Source organism: Orycteropus afer, unplaced genomic scaffold (assembly GCF_000298275.1).
Source record: "Orycteropus afer afer isolate SDZICR_OR568_19922 unplaced genomic scaffold, OryAfe1.0 scaffold00109, whole genome shotgun sequence".
NCBI classification, from domain to species: domain Eukaryota; kingdom Metazoa; phylum Chordata; class Mammalia; order Tubulidentata; family Orycteropodidae; genus Orycteropus; species Orycteropus afer.
The window spans coordinates 5,147,298-5,166,415 of NW_006921696.1; the positions used below are offsets into that span (position 1 = coordinate 5,147,298).

Sequence of the window (19,118 nt, forward strand, 5' to 3'; positions counted from 1 at the left end):
AAAGGGCTGGTACCATTTACTTACAGGGTAGCTATGTGTGTCAGTGTGAAGCTTTTCAGCTTTTGGGGCTCATCTAATAGACTCCTAATTGGATACAGCTCAATTCCTTGGCTGAATCATGGCTCTCCACAATTTTGTCCCAAACCACTCAGGATAGTCAAAGTTTACTCACTTCTGGCCTCCATCCACCTGGAATACTCAACACACTTTGAATTTATCCATAGCTTACTTCCAAGAGTCAGTTCCAGTTCCATGGGCAACAAACATGCTTGAACACCATGTCCACATATGGTGTTCTACATTGTGTCTGTTAATGTTTTATGGAAACTATTGCCTGAATATTTTATTCAGCAATTACTGACTTGCTGACTTACTACATTCATTATTGTTGCAGACTTCTTTCCTTGGCAATAAGATTGACAGAGCTCAATTTATTATTATTATTGCACATATCATCAGAATCAGAAGAGATTTGTTTCTTGGTTTGGAGGTTAAGAGTCATGGTTTCATGGGACATCCCAGTTGGTTGGCCTAGTATGTAATTAATGCTTCTATTCTACCTTCTAGTTCACTGAATAGTGCCTGGGTCTTAAAAACTTTCAAGTAGCCATCCAAAGCCCAACAATCGGTCTTTATTTGCCTGGAGCAACAGAGGACGTATCTGGAATAGGAGGAGGAAATGGAAATGTGGCAAACTGACTCCATGAACTCTTTTGATATGTGCAAAAAGGGCAAGGAGGCCACATGTTCTGACCTCCTCTAACTGCACAAGAGGAAGAGAGAATCACCATCAGTAACCCAAGGCCTATTCCTGCAAGGCCATCCATGCTACCTCCCTCCAGCCCTTTCACCAACCGTTCCACCCAAAGCACCCACCACCTTTCTCCTGGGTTCAGTAATTCACTGCAGTGGCCATGCAGAACTCACAGATTACAGGGTTTATTAGGGAAGCACCAGGCTACAATTCAAGTTCAGGAAAAACACTCAGTCTCTCTCCCAACAGTGAGTATCCCTTGGTGTCTCATTCAGCGTGTCTCTTGCGTCTCTCTCCCAGCAGTGTGTCTCTTTCAGGAGCGCATGTCTCTTTCAGCAGCATGTATTCCTCAACCAGCAATCAGAGAGTTCTGCCTCTAGGAGGGCTCCTTTTGAGCCCCGCAGAGTGGCTGAACCAACCAATCATAACATCAGAATTCTAACCACCTGAGAGTGAGAATCTCTCAGAACATTGTTTAGTGCCACTCCCAACAGAAATACCCCTGGTGGACAACTTTAGCAATCAGGAGCTCCTCAGTTGCTCATGTCAAATTCCACCTTGGAGTTTACAAAGACTTATGGGTAGAAAAGCAACACTAAGTAATTTACTACACCGCAGTATGAGACCCAAAAAACTGGCTGGTGCCCCCCTACCATTACTGATCATTTTTGATTCTATAGAATTCTGACAAGCAAAAGGAGAAAATACTGAACAGAATTTTAATTTCTCATGGAATCCAGATTTTCTAAAGGTTTGAAGGCTGGATAAACTCTTAAAACTAAGGTCTTGAAATAATCTTTAAACCTTAAACCAAAACAATCCCCTGAAGTCTTCTTAAAATCAAATAACATTTTAGTTTAACTACTGAAGAAAGACCTTGAACACTATAGTCTTTTAAGATCTATCTATATGGAATCAAACTGAGAACAGCAAATCAAAACATTACATAGGAAACTTAGGAAGCCATGAATTTTATGTTAATAGGGAAGAACAGTCAAAAAAGGAGAGTGAGAAAGTATGTACAACTTAAAGAATGTAATCAGTATCACTAAATTGTAAAACTACATACCACTTTTGGCATAGTCTAAACCTAGTAAATGAAAACATTCGCTTCTATAGTATAGGTCTAAAAAGCGTGGGATAGTTGTAACTCTCTGTAGTAATTACCTGAGAAAGCAAGCTCCAAAGGGAATGGAAGTATATACTAAATTTGAATCTAGAGACATTCAAAATATATGTATTTTATGGAATATGTATTCATTTCCCCATGTGAAGAGACAATGAGATTATTTTTTAAGTGTGTAACACCTGACATCAATTGCAATAATTATGTGTAACTGTAGCCTTAATCAATGTGATTTTTCCATCACCATTAACCCTCCTTTTCCCCTTCCCTCCCACACCTGGTAACTACTAATAAACTTTATTCTTTATACATTAGCCTTTTCTTCTTTCTTTCTTTATGTGTGTATGTGTGAAGTCATACAATATTTGTCCTTTTTTTTCTTTTTAATTATTTTATTTTATTTTGATTTGGGTGAAGATTTACAGAGCAAATTCACTTTCCATACAGCAGTTCACATATACATTGTCACATGTCATTGACCACAGTTCACCACAATGCAACAGCTCCCCTCCCACCTCCTCCCCATAGTTACCTCTTCCCAGTGTCCATTCCTCCATACTCACCTGCCACCTGAGCTGTCTCCCTGTGCATAAGCAGCCCTTACTTCTCCCATGATTGTTCTCTCCAGGGCATGTGTCTACTTGAGGTAAATGTTTAATTCACATGCCTGTACCTTGTTTGGCTGGAAACCACAGGTGTGGGTTCAATTCCAGACCTGAAGGGCAGCTAGGAGCCATAGTCTCAGTGGTTCCACCAGGCTCTATTGGACCAGCAAACCTGGTCCCCACCTTCTTTTTTTTTTGTCTCCAAATGATTTTGAGTTTTGTTCCACATTGTTCTGTCTATGCAGGATCTCCTACATCCCTTCCAAGTGGATGACAGTGGTAAGCTGGGCACCATCTAGTTCTTCCGGTCTCATAGTTGTACAGGTTGCAGATCGGATGGTGTACCAGTCGCTAGGACTGATTGTTTCCATTAACTTTGGTTTTCTTCTTTCTTCTTTCTTCTTGACGAGGAGAGACCCATCGTTGCATCTAGATGGCAGCTTGCTAGCTTTTAAGATCCCAGTCACTACTCGTCACAGTAGGAGGTGGAACAATGTTTTTATAGTATGTTATGCCAATTGAGCTTGATGTCCCCTGTGACTATGGTCCCAAGGCCGCAGGTTCAACTACTCGGTTGCTCTGGGTAGCTGGCTGTGACCAAGCAGTGACTACAACCTTGCCCCTTGTCAGCTCTACTATACACGTAGGAATTCTGATCATTCACATAAACTTATAGGACTGACAATGAGATTATTAAATATCTTTATTTTTATATCTCAACTCTTAAAATGTCAAACCAAGAAAAACAAGTCTTTCAATATTAAGGACATAACTGCATTGTAGACATATCCTTCAATGTTAAGAAACTAAATTGAGAAAGAAAAAAAAAGCAAGATAATCAGATACCATGGTACTCAAACCGTGCACTGAGGTAACCTAGGTTACTAGGTCACTGTAACACACAGACAAAAGGTGAACTACTAGCTTGCAGGAGGTCAGAGTTTCAACACAGAAAGGCACTACATTCCTTCTGATTATGTTGCATGTTTGTGAAGCTGGGTTTTCAGTGGCTGCTAGGATAAAAAGGAAGTACTGTGTGAAAATCAGGATGAAACAGAAAATGAAGGTGGCAGTATCCAATCAGATGCCAAGGTTTGATAATATGCAGTGTCCAGCAGATACACACAGTCCATTAGTAATTAACTTGTTATTTAAGAATGAAATATAAATATTTTTCTTTCAATGTACATATATTTGTTCAAACAGCTCCCATGTTGTTATGATATAAACATTTTTCAAGTTATTAAGACAAAACTATTTAATAAGTAGAAATGTTAGCTTCTTCATTTGGTCTAGGGATTCTATGAAAAAATTATGTACACTTAACTGAGAACGTTTGGGAACCTCTGCACTGAATTCGTACCAGGTACTTTAACAGTCTAGCCAAAATGTTTCCTATTCAAAGGTGAATCCTTAACACTTAGGCTTTAAACAAAAATCACTGCTGACACAAAACAGCTGGGGCAGCAACATAAACACTGAACTATTTAAGGTGGGGAAAAAAAAAGTGCTCCAAGACATCTCATGTACTTACCAACTTTTGGGAAATCTCGACTGCATACTGTATGGTTTACTCAAACATTAATAAAAAGTATTATTCTAATTCTTGGATCTGAGCAATAACAAAAAAACATCATTGTTGAGTCGATTCCCACTCACAGTGATCCTATACTAGAGGGTAGAATTGCCCATAGGGTTTCCAAAGAAGTAAATCTTTACAGAAGCAGACTGCCTCATTTTTCTCCCAATGGGTGGCTGATGGGTTCCAACCACTGACCTGAGTGTTTAACCAATGCACCAGCAGGACTCCTAATAGAAATATGAGGGGGAGGGAGTACTATTCTACTTTTGAATGTACTTAAAATTTTTCACAAGATTGCTCAACATACAATTGTCATTATATATACAGTTCTTAGTACATTTTATTTCCAAATAAAGTAACACTATAATAAGTAGCTCAATTAATTATATCCTTACCATCCCCAATGGAACAGAAGTTGCTTTCCAAAGGAATCAAAAGATGGATTTTTCTTGGACATGGCTGTGGTGGTTAAAGTTGAGTGTCAACTTGGCTGGGCCATGAGTTTAAGTGGCTGCACAGCTGGAGGTAGGTATTCTCCATGATGAAACTGTAGAATCCATGGGTGCAATCTGCTGTGAGCAGCTAAGTAGTTGCCTTTGGGGTGTGGCTTGCTTCCAGTATGTAAGGAGAAGCTTTGAGAAAGGTCTAGAGATTTGGCACATCCGGATTCTGCCTTTGGCCAAGTCTTCTTCACAGCAGTGTGCTGTCTGCTAATCTTGTGACTGTGCCATTTTATTTGTCATCTTGGGTTCATCAGCCTGAGGCAGCCAGCAGCTGCGTGAGTCAGAAAAAGCCTCCAGCTCTAGTGGGTCTGGAACAGGAGGCAGAGCTGAAGCCCAAGATTAAGGGGCTTTCACCCAGCCCCTAAAGCCTATTTTGAACTTGGACTTGTAGTCTCCTAAACTGTAAGAGAATAAATCCCTGTTTGTTAAGTCATCCACTTGTGGTATTTCTGTTATAGCAGCACTAGAGAACCAATACAATGGCTAAATATATTTTTAGTCCACCAAAACATTTTCTCTAATTTAGTGTAAATATCAATTAGATAAAGGCATTTGGTACTATTTTATATCGCTACAGTGAGAATTTCTTACAGATTTCTTGATGATGTTAATTTAAAAATAAAATTTGTTTCAGAAGGTTATATACTGTCTAAAAGAGTAATATAAAATTGCATATGGAATAGCATTCTGAAATATAGAAAAAGTAATTATTAGAACTTGATACACTATTTGAATAACAGTGAGGTTAAAACAGAACTCTCAGCTGCTTTTCCTAAGATGTAATCTATATAACTCATTAATAATTCAGTAATAAGCTATCTCTCCCCCTCCCTTAAAAAACCTTACTTTGAAGTGAAATATAATTTATGGGGGGAAAAAAAAAAAAAAAGCAGCATTTAAAAGGTAGAACAGCTTTAACTTGTGGGACTTTAATATAAAAATTTAATAATATATTTAATAAGTTACTTAATAGTATTTGTTTTGAGGCATGTTAAAATATAAAAATTTTTCAAAATACAGTTTTATCAAATACCCAGTCTTTTCAGCAGAAGGCCAGACCAGACACTGATCAAAAAAGGTATAAGAGCAATGTGGTAATTACTGAATTCACTTTCTAATAGTTATTGGCTCTAATCATCATATTGGTGACTCACTAATACAAACATATCCTTGATCAACTCTGCTAATATAATTCCAAACAATAAAAAGGACCCAATTTATGGATCAATTTAATAAAGGTAAATTATGTCTTGAGAAACTCAGAACAGATATGATTAAATGTAAATAAAAATGCAGGCAGTTAGAAAGAAGTTAATACATATAGAAACATAAATATACACATGATGATGTGTTTATTTTTTGGCTTTGACTTTCATTTTGAAAACACATACATTTTTATCTAATCATTTGAATAAAGCTATCCACTGTTTTATGTCCGCTATGTCCATTAACACTGTAAGCAAAACACTGACACCACCTCTATGTGTAAGGGAAATAGATTAAATTTACAAATCTACAAACCCCTAACAGTATATGCAATTTCCCATATCCTAATAGTGTCTATCCTCTTTGCTCTTATTTTTCTTACTCTTTCATGAACACTAAAGTTTAGTAACAAATTATAAAAGACATCATTCCACCTTTATAAAGGACACTGAGTAGAAAAAGGGTAAAGTTATTTCACATTAATTTAGCAAAGCTATTTTATGTCAACATTATTGCCACAAACATAAAATACTTTAAAAATACCATCAGCAAGCATACAGTGATTCAATCACTATACTACTTAGTCCAGTTAGCAAAATATTTATTTATTGAACAAAAGCTCTTCAAAAGGTACATTTACTTCTTCATTTAATAGTATAAGGATGTAACAACAGTCATAATTAGATGCAGAGACAGGGAATTACTTACCTTAAAAAATCTGTATTCTCCAAATATATATGCTCCATTTAAATTGCTCAAGGTTCAGAATTCCTCTCAGATTTTGGAGCTATTGAGCTTAATACATCCAAGAAATAGCCAAATTCTCTAAAGTCTCATGATTTTGCTAATCAAGGGACCCCATAACAAGGTCAAAAGATGCCACAGAATTATTAACCACTGAACAAAGTCCCTAATGAATGAATCTTGAAGATGGTGCTGCTAAAATCCAATTCAGAGAACTTAGGTTACAGGTAGGTTAACTGCTAGCTGTCTAGAGAATTATGCCCAAATGACTTGGCTCAAGGATTTCCAAGCTGCTGCAGTAATTGCTGTTTCATGACCTAGCAAGTTGGATTTAGAGAGACAGATGCAGCATAGGTGTGGATTTCTACTTTTTGAAAGAAAAAGAGTTGGAAAAAAGGTTGAAAGAGAAAAGCCAATGCAGTTGTTACACAGATCTTGGGTGGGGGCGTGGGGGACAAACAATGATGTCAGCTGCCCTAAATATTACTAAATGAGGCCCTTGGATTGTTTTATACTATAGGCAGAGTCAATTCCAAAGCTGTAAGACCTTTAGCGAGGCAGTCTCTATGCCTTGATTTTTTTTTTCAGGTGAATAAGATTTTCAGCCATTACTAGGTAGACCGGACAGATCCTCAGTAACAGATTATTTCAGACAAGGCATAAAACAATGGTTCTCAACCATGACCCCACCAGAATTATCTGACGGGGATTTAATGCTGTCAACACTTGGGCCCCATCCCAATATTCTAATTTAATTATGAGGCCAAGGCATTTTATTTTTGTTTGACTCCTCAAGTAATAATAGGCACCCAGGGTTGGGTACTATTATTACAGTTTGGTGGAATACCTGGGCCTTTTCAGTATATAAAACTGGGAATAGGAGTTGGCATCTTAGCACTCTTTGGGAGGTTGCAAATCTCTTCATTTGGCATTAAACAAAATGTTCAGGAACCATGATTATCTAAGCCCTTCAGGGGTAAAGAAAGACACAGTGGTTCCCTCTATCATGTGTGCAGCTAACTACCTCAGCATGAAAAAGGGTGCTTTCCAGGGGTGGAGAAATCCAACTTGTATTCAGTTCTCTTACCTTCTGAATTTGGGCCAATGAAAGGAGCACCCACTAAGGTGTAGCCTTGCCACGTTTCAATGAGCATTCTGTCTATGAGAGGGTGAGAAGTATAGGAAAGTAATGGGAAAGGTGGGAGGAAACAGCATAAAAGTGCCAAAGGAATTTCTGAAATATGTCCAGAAACTAATCAGTCATTGTAAGTAAGAAGACTAATACTTGGGGAGCATGGATTTATCACTGATGATCAATTACACATTAAGAATTTCCTTTTACGCTTTGCCATGAAGGGTCTTAGATCATCACCTATTCAACACGGGGAATCAAAAAACCCGGATCCTACTTCCAGCTCTGCCAATAATTAATTGTATATAAATGCTAATAATATAGCTTTCACTAGTCTCAAAGTCAAAGCATAGTCTGTCAGCTTTTCCAAAAACACAGAGTAAGGAGAGGAGCACTTTGAGGGATGTTATCCAATCAAGTAGTCAGACCTTGTCAATCTACACAACAACTTCGGAAAAAAATGAATATTTGATTTTAGAATGTATGCTAATGTTTGCCTTTAGGTTATATCTGGTGTTAAAACAACCAGGATAAAACATCTAGATTTTACATTTTTGTCTCTTGCTTTGAGACCTGGCAATCGGCTCCCATAAAGATTACAGCCTAGGAAACCCTATGGGGCAATTCTACTCTATCACAATGGGTCACTATGAGTCAGAATTGACTCAATGGCACACAATAATAGGCTTATCTTGTTTTAAAATAAGAATTTAGGGCTGGATTTAATGTTGGAAATTTAATCCAGCTGCCTCCTTTTACAGGTAAAAAAACGGAATCAGAGTTCAAACAATTTGACCATGTTCACACAGCTATTTAATGGCAGAACAAAGTGTCAAAGATGGACAATCTTGTCTACCTAATTTAAATGCCCTCATTCTTTCTCTGTAGGTTAAAGTCAAGTTATTCAGTAAAACAGGCTGTCAAGGGGATAAGCCCAAACATAGTGAGGAAATAAACTTTTTATACTGCTTATTTGGCTGTATGCATTAAGCTATTTTAAGATTAAGAGGCTATAAAAGATCAGAAAACAGTGTAATCTTATCTTCTAGACAAATCTAAAGGCCTGCCCCCAGAAATTAAAGACAAGCTTTAGGTGACAGTCATAGATGGGACAGTTAAGGAGGGATTGGGTATTTGGTTCTTGGAAGTTCTTTTGTTTTTGTCAGTATTAGGAATAACAATGCTTTCATTTATCTGCTATCTATTAGGTAAAAAGAAACAATATACTGATTACCTAGAGAGGTGTTGTAGGTAAGTGGTAAACAATGAGAATGATGAGTTCATGATTGCTCAAAGATAGCCAATGCTGAATGCTATTAACTAAGTAGCCACCACACCAGTGTCACTAAAAATAATCAACACCTAAGTACATAATTTTGAGAATACATTCAAGGAAAGGCCAATTGGGACTAAGGGAATTTGACACTTACTTCTGAAACTCACTAGGCGGCTGTTCTTAAACTGAGTTTGCTTCCTTACCTGTGAAATGAGACTGCATAGTAACTTTTCTCACCTGCTCAGATGAAACATTATGAAAGGAAAGAGTAGTACTGTAGGAAACAAAGCAAAAATGCTTTGCAAAGGAAAAGAAGGTACTAAACATTAACAAAATTTCTAAATTCCAGAAAAATTCAGTATTTTTACTATAGCACATCAAGGTGTGTTTTGGACAAACTATGGTTTCAGTATTAAGGATTATATAAAAAGGGGTTCAACAGACAAACGTCAAGAAAACACTGTTAAGAAGGATTTAGGAGCTCCAGTGACACAGTGGTAAAAGCATTCATTCAGCTGCTACACAAAAGGTCAGTGGTTTGAACCCACCAGCCCCTTCATAGGAGAAACATGAGGCAGCCTGCTTCCATAATGATTTACAGCCTTGGAAAACCCTATGGAGCAGTTCTACTCTGTCCTATAGGGCCACTATGAATTGGAATCAATCAATGCAGTTGCTTTACGCAAAGATTAACAATTTTTTTTTAACTGCAGAATTTCTCAGAGATTTTAACATAATGCATAATCAGAAAGACTAATGGGTAAGTATGCAGCACTTCTCAAACTTCTCTTACCTTTTTACATGAAACATCTCAATGGATTAGTGTTCCATAGGACATACTTCAGGAAAAACAAACAAACATTCTCACTATATTTCTTCAAGACTCCTATTAATTGCTTGAATACAAAAATCGTAAGTCACTTTTACTAAAAGAGAAAAGTTTTTGACATAAACACAAATGTGTTTTGTAAGTTGTCTAACCCAGCTCGTTCCAGAAGGCCATTATGAGTATCCTTCATCATGAGAGAAAATGAACCCTTCAAGTCCTGTACTCTTTTGTCTTGGGTATAGAAAACCAGTAACAGCAGACAGAAATTTTTCCCTTGCTGGTCCAGCAGCAGTTTTTTTGTCCTCTGGGCCAGCCAGAATGATAACATTTGCCAAGTATCATTTTGTTGCTTACCTATCACTGAATCCCAAACAAAATCTTGTACTTGATTAATAGAGAAACCTTGAAAATTAGGTAAGAGACAGCAACCCGAGATGGAATTTGTAAGAGAAAAACCCAGTAACATTCTTAATGTGGCTAAGCTATTAAGAAGAATGGTTACAGTATTTAAATCTAGTTCTACTTTTATGGTATTTTTATGAATGTCAGAAATGATTCAGAACCTGGTGGTAATGGCAATGAGTCCTGCATCTGTTCTTGCATCTTCTCTCACAGCTGGCAGAAGGATTATAAGATTTGACAAATGCCTCTCATGGACCAAGACTGGTCACAGTCTTGGAAGCAGTGCTGATAAATCTACCTATGAATTAGTTTTAATAGTTCATTTTAGAACTCTCTACTTACTAAAGTCAATAAGCACGTTATACTCCCATTTGTAAGTTGCAGGAATGCATGATGGCTTCTGTAATCTCAGAACTGTCCTCTGACAAGCCAAACAAAAGATTAACTCTCCTCTTGAACTTTATGTGTGCCACACCACAGACATCACGGAGATGGTCTCTCACTTCTAAGAACAGAACTGAAACTTTCTCTAGGCTGTGGGAGCTGGTAATACAAGGGAAGACAAAGTTCCTTACTACTAATACATAAGTCAGCAGTAAACAATATGGCATCTATGTGGAATGTGAGCTGAGAATATTTTAAACCAATCAAAAGTTTCTCCTCCCATGGCTACGATATCATAAAAATCTAAAATACTTCAATAAATTCCTGGTGCTTTTTCCATCATAAGGTAGCATTTTTCATAGCCCCGGTATCCTACAAAAGTACCTAGAATAGCTTACCTACACCTTTACCTGATCTTCACTCTCCCCACCCTTTGGAAGAATAAGGTTATTTACAGGGAAACACAGATTCTCCAAAAGATATACACACTAAATCACACTGGTAAATAATGGGTGTTTCTAACAGCTCTTAGAATCTAGCAAGTGGAATTGTTGTTGTTGTTATGTGCCATCAAGTCAGACCCAACTCATAGCGACCCCTCCTTGGGTTTCGGAGGTGGTATCACTCCTAGCAAGTGGATGGAAGCCCATTATTACTCCCAAACTCACCCACCTTCACACATCTTTAAGAAGAGAGACATCAATAGTAACAGTGAGTCTATACATAAAGAACAAGTGAGGGAAAGGCAAAAGCAGTATCATCGTATCTGCGCATAGGCAACGATGCCTTGATTATTTACCCGTACAAACTCTTCAGTCCCTTTCAGCTATCCCCAATTTAGCTCTTAAGTAGCTTTTTCCCGTAGAAAATGCAGATGTGATGTAGCAGCTCCAGTTACTCTTTTCACAGTACATGTCAATACCGGAATGGTTTCTAATCAATTTAAAATGCACACAGTACTTTAGCAGAACATGAAGTTTATTACTCCCACTCAGTAGTTCCTGGGGGCTTTGATGTTAAGTCATACATAATTCGAGAAATACCAGGAATCTTCTTAATCTCAGTGACCATCTTTAACACCACCTGTTATAAAACAAAGATTATAAATAAAAGAGGCAGGATCTACTGCATGTCAAAATGTCCTAGGGGGGTTACATTTGCAATTTAAAATTAAAATATCATTTATTTTCACTGTCATCCTCCATGTATATGGGATTGTTGTTGTTATGTGCCGTCGAGTCAGACCTGACTCATAGTGACCCCTCCTTGGGTTTCCAAGGCAGGATCACTACTTAAGTAGATTGCCCCATCTTCCTTCCGAGGAGTGGCTGGTGGGTTTGAACTGCCAGCGTTCTGGTTAGCAGTCAAGTGCCTTAGGCACTATACTGCCAGAGCTCCCTTGCATATGGGATAGTCTCTGATTAATTGTATGCAGTGAACATATTTCTCTCTATAAAAGAATATTAGTGACTTAAACTCAACACTACTCAGGGTAGACTCCAAATAGGTGCCTGTCCCTGAGCTGTATCTGTTAGTGTACCACAGTAAGATACATATAAAGAACATACAAAGAGTAAGTGCTTAGAAACTTTTATAGCAATTTGACATTGCTGTGGCATTCAAGCATGTGATTTTATGTTTTTAAGCCAAAGGTTCTCAAACTATCTGTGGTTTAAACATACAACTCTGAGGCCATAATAATCATTGTCAAGTGTCTAGGAAGACTGAAAGGACTGGTCACTTGAGAGATTTAGTAAGTCTGAGCCTAAGGAAAGGCAGAGTCTAAGCAACGTTCTCCAACCCAGCTATAACTAGAGCCTTGCAACAGACTACTGCACCAGTGGCTCAACTAACAGTCTCACTTTGATTTCCATTTGGTATTATGTAAAAAGCTCCTTTGGCTAGTAGAGAGTAGGGGGATGGTAAAAGGAGGGGGAAATGGTGGTCAAAAATATAATTGTCAATAGGCAGAACATTGTGCAACTTGTGCGTGTCTGGCTATAATGCCATCAAATTTCATCTCTACTTCTAATGAACTCTTCTTCACTCCTAGAATGTGCTTCTTTCCAAATCAAACCAAACTCACTGCTGTCGAGTTGAATCTGACTCACAGTAACCCCTCGTTGGGTTTCTGAGGTAGTATCTCTGTGGAAGTAGATTGCCCAGTCTTCCTTCCAAAGATATATTAGTCATTAAGCAGAAGTGAGCAGGAATAGATAAAATTACAGATTATAGTTTGTTACTCTCTACACAGTCATCAGACATTTGGAGAGGCACGTTAAATTTAAGGCCTTTTTCTGCTACAGTGTATTAAACAGTGAACATGTGGAGATAAAAAGTAAGAGCCTGTGTTACTGACAGAACATCAATTCTAGAAATATCAACACCATCACAGTCTGGTCCATTCACCACGTTATAAAATGTATGTCTTAAAAATGTACATTAGGAAAAAATATGCAAATTACCTCTACAGGGATCTCATTGCCAGGTGTTGCAGCTATACCAGTCATGAAGTCACTAGTAATAAAGGTTCGAATAACCACAGATCTCTGGCATGAAGGCTGCTTCTGAAGTGGGTCCCGATCAAAATGTAATGGTGTCAAAATCACTGGCATCTGGCTGATTTTTCCAGCATATCCTAGAGAAAGGAATTTAGCATGCAAAACCAATCATGAAATAGCATTCTAACCCAATTCAATATAATTCTCTCAGACAGTATCTAAAATCACTCACACACACACACACACACACACACACCCAAAGTTAAGACTGTTATCATGCATCGTTTCCAGCTACTCCAATAACACTGTATGCAGACTCAAGCCCAAGCATATATAACAGAATTAGATCACTGCATTGATACAATACAGTGATGTGAGATACATCAAAACCACCGTAGTGACCAAATTCTTGGCCACAGATCTGAAACGGCTCACTTAAGGGTCAGTAAATTTATAGGAGTTACACCTTATTAGACCTCAATGTGCAACATCATTCTCTTTGAAATGTTAATAAATAATTCAAAGGAAAAACTATATTTTTCAAGGAAAAAAAATCTAACTGCTTTACTTTTATGTTTAAAGGGAGAGGGTAAGTTCTTCTAAGATCCGTATGTCAAAATCAATTAAAATGAGAGAATTACAATCATGAGAACTATACAGTCTCTTCTTAAAACAGCATTGTAGATAGGCAGCACACCATACCATCAAGGAGTTCTCACTACTTTAGTCTTTTCATAATATGGCTCTATAAGGAAGTGATATCAACTACATGGATTCCTCATTAAACTATTGTCCATCAACATCCAGGTATTTTTTGGTTTTGTTTGTATTTGTGTAGGGTGGGGTTTGGAAGGTAAGAAATGAAGAGGGACAACAAAGGAAATAGAAAAAGATAGGATATATTTTATAGGTTCTGTGAAATGCAGGGTGATCTTTCTAGGGTCTGGAAAGGTAAGCTGATGCTCTGTTACAGTCTTACGTCCTTTGAAAGCAATGCCTAAGCAGCTCATTTCCCCCCTCAGGAGTGGCATGGTAGTTTGAGAATGTGAGAATGGTAAGTATACTTTCTGATAATTTTCTTATTCACCAAGCTATAAACAAGTCACCAGCCTGAGACCCAACTTTGATGACCAAAGCATAAGGGGAAAAAAGGCAATTTTCCAAATCTAAGCCATCACATTTTCAAACTTCCTAATGCTTCCCTAAGATCCCAGTAAGATCCTATGTTCAATGTATTGCTCATTAAAACAAACATTAAAAAAAAAAAGTAAAATGTTCTCCTATTGTGGACCAAAAGCAAAACCCTTTACCTGACAAAAATAAAGCCAGGAGCTCTGGTAGCATAGTGCCTAAGGCGCTTGACTGCTAACCAGAAGGCTGGTGGTTCAAACCCACCAGCCACTCCTCGGAAGGAAGTTTGGGCAATCCTACTTCCATAGTGATACTGCCTCGGAAACCCAAGGAGGGGTCGCTATGAGTCGGGGCCGACTCGGCGGCAAATAACAACAACAACAAAATTATGTGCTTCAAAATAGTTCCACACAAAGAAATTGAAATAAAAGCAAAAGACAAAAGCCATTAGTGAGGCTGGTGGGAGAGAGAGAGAAGCTGGCTGTGGCAGAGGATGGTACAATTATATATACTTGAATATAGTGTTTGTGTACACATTTTCATGCTATATTCAGTAGAACCATAAATCATGCTTCTCAAAATACATTCAACATATGTAACATATATCCTCAAAATAGGAATCAAGCCCTTCAAAGGGAAAGAGTAAATTTTACTTAGAAGGCAACATTATAGAACCATCCATAGAATTAAATAATAAAAACGTAATCATCTGAAACTTAAAGGTTGCATGCGTCTGCTAGAAGTTATAATGCCAAGCTTTTAAAACCTAGTTACAGCAAGCAGTGATAAACAAAAGGAGCAACTTACCGGACTCCCTGAGAATGTTATGGGCCTCAAAATCAGCTTGGCGTAAAGTACTGAGTACTCCTGTTGTCAAGAAAGTAGGAGTAACATCTGTGGGAGGTTCTTTAACTGGTGGACCAAATATATACACAACTCTAATAGAGGGAGATGAAAATTATAAAGAAGTTACATTTTAGTATGAAAACGCACATAGAATAACAACATTCTTTCCACTTATTCTTAGGCCCTTCTCCAACCCACTTCAACTCCTCAAATGAGTAGGATAAGATATAAGACTATAAGAACATCTATGTTCTGTGAACCTTCCTCAAAGGATGTCCTCTGGAATACTAGTATCTCAGAATATACAATAGATATGATTATCACAACTTCTTTTCACATTAGTTTGTGGAAACACTGAATTAAGGTTTCTTTATGACAACTCTTAAGAAACTAAGACATTGATATGGACTGGAAATGCCCAAGATGAGGCTACCATGAATTTCCCAAATGTATTTGATCACTCAATCTTTCTATCACTTTGGGAAACACTGATCCCAAAGAGTGATTCTCATAAAATGCCACTGACATAGGACTTGGTATCCTACTACTTCCTTCCAAAAGGCATGACTCATTACTGATATAAGCAGATGTCTGACAGATATGAAGATGCACTGTAAGGATTAATAAAAAGTTGGGTTGGGAACATAACCTAAGAAAATCAGGGTCAGACAATTACAACTAATTTAACTCAAGGCATATCGTGTCACTGGTTTGGAGGGACTTATTCTACAACCTTCACCAGAAAACAAGAGGCAGTCAAGGAAGAGATATGAGTGCCACCTAACTCTCTCTCTCTCTCTCTTTTACATAGTCCTGTCTGTCTTTAGTAAAGAAAATAAATCTTCTCTGGTAAGTACCATTTCAAAGTTAAAAATAAAACAAAACAAAAAACATTCATGCAAACATCTATGCAAGTACATAACAATGCTGAAGTTTAATACTGTTTGTTATTCTTAATATGTAATTAGAGTAAAACGTACAAAAGAAAACAGTATTAGATCAAAATTACCACCACCTACTTTACTGTCTCCCTCCACACATACTACAAGAAGGAGGGTGATACACAGAAAGTCACAATTCTAAACAACATACTTCCTAGATCTCATAAACAATCCTTAGAGGCAAAAGCAATTAAGTAAGAGAATGCCGTGTACCTATTCTTCTTGCTTATTACCTCTTAAAAAACAAAAGTGATCCCTAGAGGGTACAGGGACAAATAGTGTTCCACTATTTATTATTGTATAAAACAGTAGAACTGAAACAGTACAAAGATTCTCCTTGTACAAAATTTCCTTGTACAAAGATTCCAATGTAAAAATTATGAAAAGCCTCACAAAAATGGAAAATATTGTTAAATTCCATTAATTTCCAAAAAAAAAGTCCCTGGCTAAGATATCTAGCCCACCCAGACTCTTTTAAGAGCTTATTAGGTCAGATTAAAACATTTAGTTTTTTTGTTTGTTGGCAGTAAGGTTTTTTTTCCTCCTCTTTTTTGAGGAAGGGGTGGGTAAGGATGAAAGATTAAACACACAACAGTGGCCCTTAGACACTCTTTAAACCTGGAACTGAACCCACCCCAGGGATCATCTTGTAGTCAAACAACAGACACGCCTGTAAGATGTGAACAACATTCATGAGGACCCTATTCCTCAGAACAATTAACCATATGGCCCAAAACAAAGCTCAAAAGGCAGGAAGGGGCAGGAAAGAGGGAGTAATGGAGATGAGGAACCCAGGGAGAAAGCAGGGAGAGTGCTGTCATATTGAGAGGACTGCAACTAATGTTATGAAACAAGATGTATATCAATTGTTGCATGGAAAACTAGTTTCTCTGTAAATGTTCACCAAACCACAATAAAATATTAAATTTTAAAAAAGATTAAATAAATAAACATAAGACAGAAGAAGAAATCAGAAAATAAAATAATAGAGATTAAGTTTACACAAGAATGATTACCCTTTGGGGAAAAGAAAGAGGTAAAACTGAAAGAATATTGTGAAATAAAAAATGCACTATTGATACAATAAAAGCAGTGGAGTAAAAATCACAGAAAGAAAATTTTCTGCTTAATTTATAAAATTTTTTTAAATATTAACATTTTTTAAAGGATGAATTATGAACCACTATTCTAACAACAAAAAAATTATCTCCATTCAATAGAGGCAATTACAAATTTATCATTATTTAGGACATACACAATTCACTTTCTTCAGTGAATTAAAGGTGCTTCTATATTTTGGGACCTTAAATTCACCTTAGTAAGCCTTAATGATTATGCTCCCATCCCTTGACTACGGAAGTTAAGTAAACACTTAAAAAACACATCTTTCCACTACACTTTACCCTTTGCCCCCTGTAAAACATACCTATTAATGTTGTGACACATGCGAGGTATAAGCCTAGCCAGGAATATAAGAGACTCCCAGTCAGGCTCATCTTTACTGGAGATCCCGCACACATAACTGTAGGAACGACAGTCACCCTAAAATAGAAATAAAATCAGTAATTTGTAATGCCTTTATTCAAGGTAAAAGATAGGCTGAAAAATATTTTGTGCATGTTGACAATTCTAAGAGTAATTTTTTGTCTTTTTAAACAAAAATATAGTGTTTGAATAAAAATATACACTGGATACTCCTCTGATGATAAAAAATAAATCCCATATTAAATCCTACCACATTAGATCAGACATAAAAAAAGCATGATGGTAAATTCAAGAATGTATTCCATATATGCCAGAAACCTACTGAAGTTTCATTACAAACACCTCCCCAATTGTAGACAGCCAGTGTACCTGATTTAGCAGATAAGATTTGCCCATATTTGTTACATGGAGAAAAGATTCTTAAGTAGGAGGCTGACAAACAATTCCATAGATATTTACTTATCAATCTGTTTAAAAATACGCTAAAAGTTCATTTAAAAATAATAAAACTGGTAATACTGTTGAATCCAATTGTCTATTAAAATAAATCAAATTAAACTTAAAAGCAATTTAAAAGGTAACAGTCATTAGCTTTTAACTACCTAATACCTAGAATGTCACGTACTAAGAATATGGCAATTCAGAGTATTTGAACATTAATTTAATAATTTTAAAGGTGCATGCTCTTTAATCCAAGCGATTATTCTTCAAAGAATAACCACCGAGTGACTGGTCAAAGAAAGAAGATATTCATTACTGAAATGCATGTAACAGTGAAAAACTTGGAATGGTTAAATAAATAATGGCAACAGTGGGCAATGATGCAGTAGTTTAAAAGAATAATCTACTTGTAATGGTGTGGAAAAATAAAATGTTCACAATTTTCAGGTAAAAGAAAAGCAAAACAGTAAAGAATAAAGTATATCGATAATCAAACCTCAACTGTCTCTTATCAAAATAAATGTTTCTGCAGGCACACATATAAAACTTGAGACCAAGAACAGGAAGAATTATTTTCTAAATGTAATGTATTTTGACTTTTTTTTTTTTTTACATGTACAGTTCATTTTAGAAAATAAAGAAAGAAAATAAATCTCATCACTACACGCTAACTATAAGTTATGATTTTTAGCTGGGCAAGGAAGGGTCCAGATTTAAAGGCTAAAAGAGACTACAGTAAAATTAGGTACCTAATAACAAAAGAAATTTTTATTTTGGTGGGAAGCGTAGTGGAGTCTGAATGTCTCATTTTTAAAAAGAAATCACATATCCAGCAAATTGTATTACCTCAAACATAAATTTATAAGAGCCATCAAAACAGGAGGGAATAGCTAGTTTAATTCAATTCTGTGTTTAAGAGTTAGCATACATAGTTGGAAGTGTTCTGTAATAGATCTAACTATGATTAACAAAACTTTTAAAACAAATAATCTGTCTGCATTCCTATTTTTATATAGTAGGGTGGCACAATGGTTAAGCGCTCAGGTGCCAACCAAAATGTTGTCAGTTTGAACCCACCAGGCGCTGTGCAGAAGGAAAATATGGCAGTCTGCTCCCATGAAGATTACAGTCTAGGAAACCCTATCGGGCAGTTCTACTCTGTCCTAGACAGTCACTGAGTCAGAATTGACTACACAGCAATCAACAGTTGGGAAATATCTACCTGTAAAT

General features: G+C 36.8%; 1 protein-coding gene across 1 annotated transcript in view; it reads right to left on the reverse strand.

Annotated features, from left to right (window-relative positions):
- Positions 1-11,524: 11,524 nt before the first annotated feature.
- The window catches only part of GMPS (guanine monophosphate synthase), a 136,891-nt gene continuing 129,297 nt past the window's right edge, over positions 11,525-19,118 (reverse strand). The window contains exons 13-16 of the mRNA XM_042781344.1: positions 17,389-17,504; positions 14,983-15,113; positions 13,009-13,181; positions 11,525-11,626 (exon numbers count right to left, since the gene is read on the reverse strand). Coding sequence (XP_042637278.1) covers positions 11,525-11,626; positions 13,009-13,181; positions 14,983-15,113; positions 17,389-17,504 — 522 coding nt within the window. The remainder of the gene's footprint in view (positions 11,627-13,008; positions 13,182-14,982; positions 15,114-17,388; positions 17,505-19,118) is intronic.